The sequence below is a fragment of the Athene noctua genome, chromosome 1 (assembly GCF_965140245.1).
Source record: "Athene noctua chromosome 1, bAthNoc1.hap1.1, whole genome shotgun sequence".
In the NCBI taxonomy this organism is placed as follows: Eukaryota; Metazoa; Chordata; class Aves; order Strigiformes; family Strigidae; genus Athene; species Athene noctua.
The window spans coordinates 198,067,518-198,082,353 of NC_134037.1; the positions used below are offsets into that span (position 1 = coordinate 198,067,518).

General features: G+C 41.8%; 1 protein-coding gene across 3 annotated transcripts in view; it reads left to right on the plus strand.

Annotated features, from left to right (window-relative positions):
• Positions 1-14,836, plus strand: part of RASA3 (RAS p21 protein activator 3) — a 136,520-nt gene that overhangs the window by 60,661 nt on the left and 61,023 nt on the right. For all 3 annotated transcript variants that reach the window (XM_074909778.1, XM_074909787.1, XM_074909796.1), the window contains exon 4: positions 3,122-3,216. In XM_074909778.1, coding sequence (XP_074765879.1) covers positions 3,122-3,216 — 95 coding nt within the window. The remainder of the gene's footprint in view (positions 1-3,121; positions 3,217-14,836) is intronic.

Genomic DNA, 14,836 nt, shown 5'->3' on the forward strand with positions numbered 1-14,836 from the left:
CCAGCAGGAGTGGTTGGATGCCTCAGGTGCAAGTTTTGGAGTCTCTCACCACTGCCTGGCAGCCACCCAAGTTTTGAGAAAGAGCATGGGACAATGGGCTTGAGTTTGGGAGCTCACTGAAGAACCACAAAGAGGAAAATGCCCTGTGAAGTAGTGGTGGTAAACCTTTCTGACCTCTTGCATCAGATTTATCTTCAAGCAGAATTGCAGGCCCATATAGTGTCAAGTCAAGTGAAAGGTGCCAACTGTTTGTGATTATTGGCCTAGATTTAACCTAATTCTGGTGACACTAGAGGTTGTTTGAGCCAGGTCAGACATAGGTCAGCTGGTGGCAGAGTGGTGACTGTATAAAGGAAGGCAGGACCTGACCATGCACAGCACCCACACTGTGGCTTATGCAGGCCTGGTGAGGAGGGGGAGTGTGGGTTGGGTGAGCATATGGACATGGCCAGTGCAGGTGGAGTTATAAATAGAAATTGTGCAGGGCATTCCTGTACACAGAGTATTGTTTAGTAGGGCAGATCAAACAATCTGCCCTATCAGTAATACACTTTTGTATATGTTTAGACTAGCTACAGTATAGGTCCTATTTTTTTTTTTCCCTAGTAGATTTTTCACCTTTGTGGACCATTTGGTATGCAGTGATAAATCCTGGATTCTAGCCAGCCCAGTCAATAAGTTAATAAGACTTGCTTGTGTGCAGAGCAAACTCTGCTGTTCAAACAGTTTCCTAATCAAAAGAGTTGTACCACCATGTTAACCCTCTTGGAGCTGGAGACACGTACTATTGCCTCCAAACACTTTGTGCTACAATTATATATTGACTGTGTGATCAGACCTGCCGGGGTTGTCTTGCCATCCTTGGTGTAGAGAGCAGTGGAACTCCCTGCTGAGAGGGGGGGCAGTGATAACATTTATGCTACATCCAGGTGCAGGTGTTGGTGAAATCGTCCCTGAGTTTTCCTGAAGGATGTTCCCTTCATAGAGGGTGACTGAATGAGCCTGATTATGGGCAAGGGTGTTTGGGAAGTGCATGCTACACTGCAGTCAGGTGGAGGATTTCTGAAGAGATTAAAGGGTACAGTAAGGGTAGCAAGCAGTGAAAGTAAACAATTCCAAGTGAGGTCCAAAGCAATTATTGGAACGTGTTTAAATGTATTCCTCTCAAAATGTTTTAGAGGAACTAGGTTGCCCACAAACTGCTGTGGCTGAAGAATAAAAGTAGAAACTTCAAAAATACACAGCCATCATTACAGAGATTCTCAGCAGTGTAACTTGGTGTCCTCTGTTCAGCGCCATTCAGAAGTCTTATTTACCCTTTCTGCCATATTATTTTGTAGGTTTGTGTAATTTAATTACCACTTCTCTAATAAGTTTCAAGTTGCTTGCTCTGTGTAGCCAGTAAAGAGCCTGATAATGAATCTGCCTTGTAATCTCTAGTTTAATGTTTGTCAGGAGATTGATCTGGTAATCTCTAAAGGACAAGCAGGGGTAAGAGAGAACTGAGGGCAGAATGATCAAAACTTGGGAGTAATGGGTCAGCAGCTCTGTGGAAGCTAGAGCAGTAACTCTGGCAGATAGTATGAAGGGCAGCTGTGGAAGGATGGCAGAGTAGTTTTAGAAACTGGGATTGGAAATCTGGAAACTGTCAGCAGAAGCAGTGCGAGGGTGACAGAATGCAGCAGCAGCTGCAGTAGGGTATGTAGAGCAGCCCAGCAAACAGGAGGGCTGGGTGGAACCATCCAGCAACAGCTAAAGGAAAAGGCCAAAATTGACACTCCAGTGTTTGTTCCCGCAGTAACTTGCTGTTGGGACTTTCGTAAGCTCTTAGATTTCAGAAGGGAGAATCCTTTCTGTTTGCCATTTTTGTAGTCTTATATCATGGGGATTTATTTTTCATTTCTTTTCTGTAAATATATTCTGTTAACATTTGCTGGGGTAATGTATTACTGATGTCTGGCCAAACTGCATGATTTTGGGAAGCCTTGGAAATCTTTTTCCCTCTAAGACTGTGTCCATCGGTGTATTTTATCTAGCAGGATTTGGTTAAAGAAAGTCTGTGTTTCTGTAGCAAATCAGTGGTTGCAAACTGTATGTGAGCAACTCGCTCTAGCAGAGAAAGTCTGCTACCAAACCACGTTGCCAAAACCAGCTTTCTCTAGCCTCATGAGCATCTCTGACTTCTGAATTCTTTTGTTTTGAACATGCTGCTTTGCTCAGTGCTGGGGAGTCACCCAGCCCAAAGCTGCTTTCTGAGGATCATGTGCTCCTCAGGCATGCCATGCTCTGCTTTGTATATACAAAGGAAGACGCTTGGACAAAGTTTCATTGCCCCTCAGAGTGCTTTACGTAATGCCCGAGAGAGTCTGGGCAAGATAAAAGTTTTAGCTTTACATTTTATATAAGCCTTTAGCATGCACATACATTAGTTCACATCATGGAACTGGCTGCTGTTGCCATAACTACTAAAGCAGCTAATTTGGTAGGAGTAAGAGGGGGTTAAAAAAGTGAGGAGGTGGGGAGAAGCTCTACTGTGGGGGTTTTTTGTACAGTCAGGGGTAGTACTTGGGTGGCTCTGTGTTGTGGAATGCAAACTCTGCAAGATTTGAGGGAGGGAGGCCAACAGGGCCTCAAAATGCAGATCTGGGAGTCTGCTGTGACTTGACATCTCTAGTTGCTGCCCTTTTACAAAACTACATAGTGAAAAGCCTCATCCTAAAATTTTGTTAGCAATAACCCCATGCATGGAACTTCCTTTTGGGATTGTTATAGACATCTGCCTCAAAAATCTCTCTCCAACTTGTCATGTCAAAGAAGTAATAATGACATTTTTACTACAAGTGTATTTACAAGCTTATCCACAGTCCAATGCTTCAGTCTGTTAGGTGAGTATGATGATAGGAATTTTAAAGTCTTTCACAATATGAAGTGGAAAAAGCTGCTCATCACAAATTATATTGTGTAAAGAAGTATGCCCTGAAGAATTCTTTCCTTGCTCTGAAGCCTTTCTTGAATAGGATGGTCCTTAAATCATTGTTTTAAAGCTTGGTTTTGATGGAAACTTACTTTGGGGGAGCTATAACATATCTTAAACTGTGCTTCTGGTTTGTTTTATTTCCAGGAAAAGTAGCTATACAGAAAGAAGATCTACAGAAGTATCATAACAGAGATACCTGGTTTCAACTCCAGCATGTTGATGCTGATTCAGAAGTACAGGTGAGATTATTTTGGCAAAGGAGTATTTTTAACAGAGCCATGGCAGCTTTATGGGTTCTGTGGCTCTAGGACAGGTGTGTTGCTTCCCTATAAAAAGGAAGCATTGCTCATTAGTATGGCTTAGGTTTCAGTGACATTTTCAACTTGTGTGTCTGTAGGGTGAATTATGAGTGTACATAAATCAGTGGGGCCAGGATTCTGCCTACAGAAATAATTAAAACTATGTGAACTATCAGAGTTGCTGATACAAGGAGGGGTGTGGTTATTTCAAATAACCCTGTAAATAACTGTTGATTCCTCAGGGACTGGAGCTAGCTTGAAAATAGTATCAGCAGGTACTGTTTTAAATAATTATGTAGGCAGGTTGTCACAAGAATGGCAACAAGTACATCTTGGGGGGGAAAAAAACCCAAAACACTCCTTGACAGATTTCTAGGCCCTGCTCTGAACCGTGGGTAATTGTATCACTTCAGGTCCATTTAGGGTTTGGTACTTTGCAGACTTTGGTACACAGTGGGAGTTGTCTTTTCTTTGTAGTTACCCTCTTTCGAAGCAGATCTTGTTTCTTATTACAATATTTATTGTAATTAATTTGCACAATATTAATTGTGAAAACAGTCATTATAACAAAGCAAGACATTAAAATGGTGTAGCAGGATATCAAGTCAATATAAATCAGTTACTTTAAAAAATTTTTTTTCCTGTAAGTATGTATTACAGGTCACTTCAGAACCACAGTATTTGCTTAGGAAGCCACAGACATGAATGTCTGACCTGTGCAAGAGTCTCCAGTGATTGCAAGAGGAAGTTCTGTGTGGTAGGGTTGGACACAAACTCTTGCCTTTTCAGTCTGCATGCAGGTCTGCATATACCAGGTCAGAAAATGACACCTACAATGCACACTCATTCCAGCATGTTAGCGTGGTGGGTGGTGACACATACGTAAAAATACATTCAAGGTTAGGTTTTCTGTTTATTTGGAGACAAATAATATGCTGTTGTGCACGTGATGGCAAGGAACGCCTCATGACAGCCTGTTCAGTATAACATTCTCTTGTAAAATATTGATCCTCTTTAATGCCACATTTCAATGCCAATGGTGATGAAAAGGCTTTTAACAGCCTTTTAGCTTTGAGGCCAATTCTGTTTATCCTGGTATCCTTACCCCAAAGCCTCTTATGACAGTGACTTTGAAACAATAGATTTAGTGTTTATTTCCTGCAGGATATTAAAAATTTCCCTTTGTAATTTATCAGTTGAAGGCGGCCAGTGTTTGGATAAGCTTCTGCATTGTTTGTTTTGTTACAATATTTACACAGAGTGAGCTTGTGGAGGCTTTTTAGACCAGAGTGCTTTTAGGACAGTACTGGTAATGTAAGCTGCGAACTCCTAACAAAAAGGTTTATAGGCAGCTCTAGCTTTTGGAGAGACAAGGAGCACAGTATTTGCTGGAAAGCTTGTCCTCTGTTTGTAATTGTTTGTACAGTTTATCACTTCCGCTGTTTGTGTCTTTACAAGAGCCCAACTGTTAAAAGCTGTTTCTGGGCTCCATGATAAGCATTTATTACAACTAGTGTAAATATGAACAGCACTCTAATTTTTATCCATTTACTTAGATGTTCCACAGTCTTTATGTTAAGGACTCTGCAGAGGGCTTTGCTTTCAATAATAGTGGGAGCAGATTTGTGATTACCTTGTACAGATTGATATGCAAGTGAAAATAGCCATATGAAGGAGTATTTTTGTGTTTGTATTTTTTTACTTTTGGGGTATCTCAGTTGCATCTTTTTCTAAACACTTTTTCATTTATAAGAGAAAAAAATAATATGTTAATGGTAACTATTTATGCAATGTTACTTAGTTTTTCTTCGATTTCAAGGAAAGTAAGAAATTTTAAGTAGTTAACATTTACAGTGAATCATGCCAATACTGGAAGTCAACAAGCAGTTTTACCAACTACTAGTTTTATCGTTCTAGCAGTTGTCCCTATTGGCCACATAATCCAGTGAATTAAACACTGAGCTGTGTGCCAGGGAACTCTTGTATTTTACTTCTGGTATTGTCAGCCAGTGGTCTTAATCCTATTTTTCCATCTTGTAGAGCACTTCATGGCTATTTAGTTATGCATCACAAGACTGTATTGAGGTAAGCTACTGTCACTCCCTCGTATTGAATACAGTGAGAGTTAAGTGTTAGAAAGAATGTGACTTGCTTGAGATCCTATAAATCAGAGTGAGGAGTTAAAAAAAAAAACAAAAAAACACCAAAACCAAGGTATCAAAGGGACCAGGTTTCTAATTCTTTCTAATTCATTAGGCTGTGGTATGAAAGAAACTGGTTGACAGTGATGAGCTTGTATAGGACTTTATTGTGTGCAAAGCCTGAAAATATCCAGGTTTTAAGCAGACCAATCAGCACAGTGAGAAACTGAAAACCAGCTTAAAATCAATGGATTATTGAAATATTAATGATCTCAGGTGCTGTGGTTCTCAGATGCCCTGTTCTGGGACACATTTGGCCTCATTTTTCAGAACAGAAGGACTGATTTGAAATTACGGATAATAACATTTGTCATGTAAGAACTGGTATTTTGAGCTGTCTATCTGAAGTTTAATGAGTAGAATTTAAAATTTTGTACTTGACATGGTTTGGACCTCAGTTGTATGAGTTCCAGAAATGGTACAAATTTTCAAATAGCAATACTGTTTTCTGTCTTCATATATAGAGAGGGAATAGTATGTGATGTGGAGATTCCTGTCTCTTTTTGTGAATGGAAAATAATAAAACAACCAAATAAAATTCTCCTGTTATTGGAATTTGAGTGGATTTCTGAATATTTTTGTGCTGTTTTGTCAAATTTTATTCAGAAGCTATCATATATAATATGTAATGTACAATATAATTACATGATGCTGTACAAAATAAATAAGCCTATATATTAAAAGTCAAAATATAAGTGGTAATGTTGTATAATTCCATCGAACATAGTTGTCAAGGCTAGCTTGAGCCTTTACCGTCAGTTTTGTGGTTTTCCAACACTGCTAATTCTTACTGTCTTACGAAGATATTTTGTATTGTCAGGAGTACAAGGTGAGGTTATGACTGAGTGAACTTTATTGCAGATGAGGGTGTTACTGACAGCAGGATATGTTAATTGTCAGCTTACACGGATAGGAGCATTATTGTCAGATGCTTTAATGCCACATCCATTTATTGCTTGACAGCAAGATGTACCAGAGTCTGGCAGGATTGCTTATTTTAGAGAAAAAATTAGGGCATTGTCCATCTAAGCAAAGAGCTGCTAAGAGGCCTGTAATCTCAACACCACGGATGCTGTTCAGTGTGGTGCACAGTCCCACATGAAGCAGTCCAGGTGCTGCACAGCTGTTCAGCCCACAGATATGGATTGGGCATTACCCACCCACATGACCTTTGTGGTTTATAATTTGGTCTAGCAAACTAGCTAGGTGAGATAATCAGGTGCACCTGAATTTCCCTTCATCTGAGTGGGTGGGTAACAGTAGCCATCAAAACACAGTACTGTGTCAATTCAGCAACAGACTGTAATTGCTCCTTGGGGTCAAAAGGCTCTTACTCTGTTGGTAAATCAGTGCCCCCAGATCTTACTGGCTGGTTTTGCTCTTGATAGTTTGAAACTAACATATTGCGTATAGTCCTGTCACTGCATACCCTGAATGCTGTTTAGATATAATGCGGGTGATGAAACTATTGTGCTGTAAGTGGTTTAAGTTCACGCTCTTCTGTGGAGAACAAATTAGTGAGCTTCAGCAAAACTGTATTTGTGTTTGGTATACAAATATGAAATTACATGATTTATGAGTATTTCTGTTTTAAATATACTAAAACATGTTAAATGCTGTCAGGAAGATTTATTATACAGAGTGCAGAATGAAACTTGACAGCAGCTGTTACATGCATAATTCGTGGCTTGTCTTTCCAGACTGGAAAACTTGTTCTGAAAGTCTGGAACTGCAAGCAGGTGGATTGTGCAGGTTTAGTTGAAGGAATTTTAAGTTCTCATCTTCCAATAGAGCCTGCCTATTCCTCAGTGGGATGTTACCATGCCCAGAGCTAAATACTCAGTGTCTGACAGTACAAATGCTCAAACGTTTAAGTGAAAAGTAAAAGAGGAATTGAGCCATTACTGAAAATGGTTTAACTTTTGCATCAAAATAGACTATGAACCATCAGGCAGCCTCAGGTGGAAGGGAGGGACTAGCAACAGAAGACACAACTTTCTAAGCTGTTTGGAGTTGGTAAAAGCATGATATTGCACACTTTCCACAGGATGTGTCTCTTTTTTTCTACTAGTCACTTGTCTTTCTGGACTTGCTATATTCTCATTCTCATGCTTTTTGAGAACTGGAAGCAAAAATTGCAGTGCCATTGTGTTTACATCTCTCTTGATCCATGAATGTTTGCCTTTCCTTCAGGTGCAGAAATTTACACAACAGTAACCGATTCAGACACTTGCCGGGGGCTGTAGATGACAGGTGTTCTTGGTGGTTCATGTGTTCTCAGGGGAATTTAAGCCCAAATGCACATGTAATCTTTAAAAGGCCCTTCCTGGCTTTGAGTAGTTTCCCCCTTCATTTTTTTTTCCACAGTAACTTTGGCCCTGCATAGTTCACAGAATCACAGAATATCTAGGTTGGAAAGGACCCCGGAGATCATCTAGTCCAACCATTCGCCTAGCACAGTTCCCACCTACAGCATATCCTTAAGCTCTAAATCAACCCTACTTTTGAACACCTCCAGGGATGGGGACTCCACCATCTCCCTGGGCAGCCCATTCCAACACCTAACAACCCATTCTGTAAAGAAATGCTTCCTAATATCTAGTCTGAACTTTCCCTGGCGCAACTTGAGGCCATTACCTCTTGTCCTGTCGCTTTCTACTAGGCTTAAGAGGCTCAAACCCAGCTCTCTGCAACCTCCTTTCAGGTAGCTGTAGAGGGTGATAAGGTCTCCCCTCAGCCTCCTCTTCTTCAGACTAAACACCCCCAGTTCCCTCAGCTGCTCCTCATAGGACATGTGTTCCAGACCCTGCACCAGCTTCGTTGCCCTTCTCTGGACACGCTCGAGTCATTCAATGTCCTTTTTGTAGTGAGGGGCCCAAAACTGAACACAGGAATCGAGGTGCGGCCTCACCAGTGCCGAGTACAGGGGTCAGATCCCTTCCCTGTCCCTGCTGGCCACGCTATTGCTGACACAAGCCAGGATGCCATTGGCCTTCTTGGCCCCCTGGGCACACTGCTGGCTCCTGTTCAGCCAGCTGTCAATCAACACCCCCAGGTCCCTCTCTGACTGGCAGCCCTCCAGCCACTCCTCCCCAAGCCTGTAGCGCTGCTGGGGGTTGTTGTGGCCCAAGGGCAGCCCCCGGCATTTGGCCTTATTGAAACTCCTCCAGTTGGCCTCAGCCCATGGCTCCAGCCTGTCCAGGTCTCTCTGCAGAGCCTCCCTACCCTCGAGCAGATCAACACTCCCACCCAACTGGGTGTCACCTGCAAACTGACTGAGGGTGCACTTGATCCCCTCGTCTAGATCATCAATAAAGATGTTAAACAGGAGTGGCCCCAAAACTGAGCCCTGGGGGACACCACTCGTGACCGGCCATCAGCTGGATTTAACTCCGTTCACCACAACTCTCTGGGCCCAGTCGTCCAGCCAGTTTTTTACCCAGCGAAGTGTGCGATTGTCCAAACCTCAAGCAGTCATTTTTGTCAGGAAAATGCTGTGGGAAATGGTGTCAAAAGCCTTGCTAAAGTCAAGGTAAATTGCATCCACAGCCTTTCCCTCATCCAATAAGCAGGTCGCCCTGTTGTAGAAGGAGATCAGGTTTGTCAGGCAGGACCTGCCTTTCATAAACGCATGATGACTGGGCCTGAGCATCTGGTTGTCCCACATGTGTTGCGTGATGATGTTTAGGATGAGCTGCTCCATCAGCTTCCCAGGCACCGAAGTCAAGCTGACAGGCCTGTAATTTCCTGGATCATCCTTCTGACCCTTCTTATAGACGGGTGTCGCATTGGCCAATTTCCAATCTGTCAGGACCTCCCCGGTCAGCCAGGACTGCTGGGAAATGATAGAAAGTGTCCTGGCGAGCACCCCAGCCAGCTCCTCCAGCACTCAGGTGTGTCCCATAGATTTGTGTGTGTCTGTGTGATGCAGCAGGTCACTGACTGTCTCCTGGATTGCAGGGGGGTCATTCTCCCAGTCTCTGTATTCTGGCTGTGGAGGCTGGATTTCATCAATACAACTAATCTTGTTATTAAAGACTGAGGCAAAGAAGACATTAAGCACCTCAGCCTTCTCCTCATCAGTTGTTACCAAATTTCTTCCTGCATCTAGCAGGGGATGGAGACTCTCCCTGGACTTTCTTTTGCTACTGACATAGAAACTTTTCTTGTTATCCTTGATTGCAGAGGCCAAATTAATTTCCAGTTGGGCTTTAGATGTTCTGATTTCCACCCTGCATAGCCTCACAGCCTCTGTAATCACTGTGTGTGGCTAGCCCCTTCCAAAGGCTGTAAACTCTCCTTTTCTCCCTGAGTTGCAGCCAAAGCTCCCTGTTCAGCCAGGGTGGTCTTTTCTGTCGTCGGCTTCTCTTAGAGCACCTGGGACTGCCTGCTCCTAAGCCATTAACACTTCCTTCTTAGAGTGCCCAGCCTTTCTGGGCCCCTATACCCTTCAGGATTGTCTCCCAGGGGATCCTTTCAAGCAGGTGCCTAAACAAGACAAAGTCAGGCCTTCTAAAGTCCAGGATGTCAGTCCTGCTTAGCTCTCCTGACCTCTCTAAGAATAGAGAACTCTGTTGATCGCTGTGCCTTAGTTGGCCTCCAACCTCCATGTCGTCCACCAGCCCTTCTCTGTTCACAAAGAGGAGATCCAGTAGGGCACCTTCTCTGGTTGGTTTACTCACCAGTTGCATCAGAAAGTTGTCTCCCACACATTCTAGTTCAAGTCTGTTTTGTGAAGTTAGACCTTTGCAACCCAAATATCCTTTGTGTGCATGTAATCAGTGAAGTGGTTAAAGATCCAGAGACATTCTGATTAATATCAAAATACACCAGTATACCCCAAACCATCTAGTGCGTATATGCCAAAGCGGGGGAGAAATGCAAGGAGAGTTAGATCATTGTGACATGTTTTCCTGTGCAGGCTTTTGCTTTTGAAAGTTCCCCTTTTCAAGTGTGCTTTGAGTTACTTCCTCCACAGCACTGATAAATATGAAATGGTCATGTTCTCTTACAACTGAGCTCTCAGTATTAAATGACAGAGTGCTTTTCCAAAGCCAGTCATGCTTATGTAAAACTCATTGTTGGGGTGAAAAGACCTGACAAAAATTTGAAAATTGCTCATTTCCCTTTCCTTCTCATAAGAACTTTGATGTGTCTGAAACATATCTGTTTGGCTATCAACTTAAAAAAAAAAAAAAAAAAAAAGGCATGCAAAGGGCAGATAACCAACACTGAGGAAACAAATTGTCTCACATTTTAACCTTCTGTACTCAAAGCTTTGTGCAAAAGATGTACTGATGTTAAGAAATACTTTCTTCAGACACCAAAAGCCCTTCCTCCTCCTTCCACCACAAATTAGCATTTTGCCTACACAGGCCTTTGATTATTGTTGATTAAACATGTCTTTTCTTGAGTATGGACCAATATGAGTGTCAGATGGTGGACTATGCATTGTTAGTAAAAAATATCAGCTATAGGTATGTTTGGAGAGTACACCTAAAATCCTTTTGTTATGCTGGAAATTGCTGCTGGCTCTGTAGAGCTTCCTGTATATTAGATAGAAGAATATACCCAGGGTATTCTGCGCTGCTCAAAAAACCTCTCCTCCTGTGTCAGCACCTTCCCATTGAACATAGAATCTGTATTCCAAATGTCAGGCTTCATGAATGAAATCCTGGCCTTGCCAGGGTGGGAGTTTTGCCATGACTTCAGCAGAGCCAAAGTTTAACCACAAGCTTTTGAATTAGCTCTTCTCCATTCAATCCTGAGTAACAGTTAGAGAAGTTATCCCAGATCTGCAGAGGAAGCTGGAAGTGTGTTACTCTCTTATTTTCTTTCAGCCTACCTTCATAAAATTGTGGAAATTGTTGTGGTCTCTCCCATATCTGCCTGCTTCCTGTTCTGTATAAATCAATATAATACATAGAACAAATAGTGTTGAAGTGGAATGGCTCTGGTGCTAATTGTTAATTTTCTTAAGAATATGGGCTTGAAGATAAACTAGGTTGAATAAATAGACTTTAGGAGTAACTGTATAGGGCTGTTTCACTCCCATGATTGACAGATTTACCTAAGTCTATTAAACAGTTCAGAGCTGTGCATGCTCACTGTCCAACACTGACATTAACAATCTTTGATTTTAAATGCTTCTAGTGTAAAGATGAGTACCTGACACGTTTTTTATAACCTACTGTAACAATGGGTATATGGAAAATATAAAAAGAAGAAGTTGCTTCCAGGTTTGGTATCAGCTTTCTGCCACACACAGGAAGTCAATGGGTGTTACCCTCTATTTTATGAACAGTGGCTTTTAGGTTTCTCTCTTCTAGCTGTTTTGCAAAGAGATGAAATCTCTGTTTTGATAGGGTGGGAAGATTCTCAAGGCTACATGCCTACTGACAAAATTATTTCAGAGAACTGAATCATGCATCACCAATGGTAAATGATGTCTGTGATAAACTAAGTCTTGTTATTGACCAGATCCTGCTTTGTGGCAAGACTTCCTCCCTGTGTGAAATGTAAGAGAGCAGTATTCAGACTTATTGGCACAAAGGGGTAAGACAAACTATCAGGTTTTGGTCTATTACTTTTTAAAAGCTAGTCTGTGACATAGCAAGTGGTAAAGAGCACCTACTGCTGAATAATAAGTTTACATTATTTCAAGATAACATACCTGGATTCTATATATGCAGAACACAATTTGTCTGGGGAAATGAGAGCCAGGTGGCTTTCATTTGCAATATCTACATATTGTATCACATCAAAGTATTTGAGAGGAAAACATGGCTAATTAGGATTTTGACCATATGGAGGTATTCATCCTTTAGAGAAACAGGAAGGCGACTAACATTGAGCCATTTGAAGATGTTGCCAGTTACTGAGCAGTTCTGACGTGCTTGCACATACGGAGACCAAGCAGACTTCAGTTCTGCTTTGCCTAGCATTTGTGAATCCATGTAGCCTTCATTAGAGCTGTTGCACTTTCCTCAGCAATAGGCTGGATTTTGTTTCAGATTCTTGTGTGCTTTACTGTGGTCCAGCAGGCAGGCTACTATCCGGAACATGATCCTTAGACCTTTCCCAGCCGCCTGCTGCCCTCTGCTAAAGGAAGGAGTAGCTGTTACAGCAGCAAATGTAGACAGCAAACAAACTCTTCCTCCTGCTCTTGAACCTGCTGTTAAGCTGTGACCTTTTGTGGGACTGCTGGTAATACTGCAGGGTTGGATTTACCTAAAGCAGTAGCTGTACCCTTGGTCTTTCCTCTCCCACTCCCTCATGGACAGCATTTAATGAGTCCGTAAACTGTGTTGGTTTTATTGTTTATTTTTAAGCTTTGCCAGTGCCAGAAAGTGACATCTCAGAAAGTTGCCTAAGAGGGTTTCAAAGTAGACAGGATCTGTATAATAACATTTGCTATATCTTGAAATAAAATTTGGAAAGACAGAGAAAGTAACAGCACAGGTTATCCCATAGTTTGGAATGGTCTGTGTGCAGCGCTGAGTTCTTCCAATGCTCCTTTTTCCAGACAACTTGCAGCAAGGGAAAGTAAACAAACACACCAGGGAGTATGACAATCCTAAATTTGAGATTCCAAAACAGTGAGGTGCTGGTATTAGTCATGGGCTGTGCTTCATGTCACCTGCTTAGCCTAGTCCTCTCCTACAACCCATCCCTGTTACTTCTCTTCCCTCTCCCATCTCCAAGATGAGACCCATCTCCTAAGTGAGACTGCCTATAGTCACTCTGTACCAGCAGGAGGAATAGTAAAGAGCCAAAGCTGTGTCCCACTCCCTCTTTCCTCACTCCTGAGCAATGAGCAGAGTTGAGCTCAGCTGTGGAGATGATGAGGTTGGGGAACTGTGCTGAGATAAGGGTCCCCATGTGGGAAAAGCATCTGGAAAACTTAAATGCAGATGCGCTCCCACCTTGGAGGGGAAAGTCCTTAGCAAAATTGGGTAGGCTAGTGAGAAGTAGAATGGTGAGTGATCACAAACCTCTTGTCCAGTAGATTTAATAGTAGACAAATATCTTTTTTAGGAGTCTTTGTGATATCAGCTACTGTTCTTTTGTAGAAGAGAGAACTATAGTGCTGTGAGCCCCGTATATGAAGATATTTGACTTGATATTTAATATTCAAGCAAGTGGATTGTCTATTTTCTGGTTTTGTTTAAAATTAACAGTGAAGGCTTGTCCTTTTCCTTTGATTTTAGAAAGTGAAAGATTTCTAAAAACTGTGTCACAGTAATAGAAAGGATGGATATCTGGTTGATATTTCCTTAAAGATATGATTTACGAGATTTGTGTAGATTTGGCTCCTGTCTTTTGAACTTATGCAGACTGTCAATCTTTTGTGCATTTACTAGAGCCTCAGATACAGAGCACAGAGGTTCCTAGTGTTTGTCGGTGTTTTTTCATAAATCTTTCCCTGAAAAAACAGACTGCATCTGTTTTGAGTTAGATCAGATGTTGCATCTGAATTTACAGTCACTGCTGTGTGTCAGATTCTGGGCCAAAATGTGTGCACGTAACTGCACTCAGAAATGGCTCCCAGCAGTGTCCTGGTAACTTTGCAAGCGCTGCCTCTGAGGCCCACGACTTGTGCAAGATGCTAAAAGTGCTTCGTGCCAGGAGGGCAGAATTGTGTCGTAAGAATAACTTTAGGATAATCTATAGTCACGTGTTTTATTTTCTCCTTCAACATAACTGTGTTTAAATTAAACCATAAATTTGCAGCTGCTGGAAGCACTGTACAGGTAGGTAGCACTTATGTACTTTGACTTGCTTTACAACTGTTTTCCGGTGTTTCAATCCACGGTAACTCACAGCTGCATTCCAAGGAGAAATGAGGTTGTTGGAGACAGGCTTTTCCTGTATCTATAAAACCAGGAGTCTGCTTTTTCTTTTATTTGCAAGCTTACGATCAGTTTCAGTTTGTTTTTCAGATAACTGTGGGTGTAGTTCTCCCTGATACCTGTCAGTGTTATGGAACTTAATTCTATTATTTTTTGGTAAAGGGGATATTTAACAAGCATGGTATTTTTTTTTTTTTTCCCTCAGTAAAGCCCTTTAAAAGTTTTGTTTGTTACTCATTTCCTTTTGAATACTGTCTACTTCCCTACAAGAAATTGAGTCTACTGATATCTTCTTTAATCAAGAACGGAGAAATGTAAGCCGGCTGGCCCCATTATGCAATGTTAGATGTGATTAGGAAGGACATACGACCTATGAACCCACCCATCCATATCACCCAGAGTTTATGAAAAAGGAAGTGTTCAGCAGTTGAGTTGGCACTCCTTCAGCTTGTTCCTTGAAAAAGTCCTACCCTTCCAAATGTGAAGGGTATGCTAATGAGCAGAGCT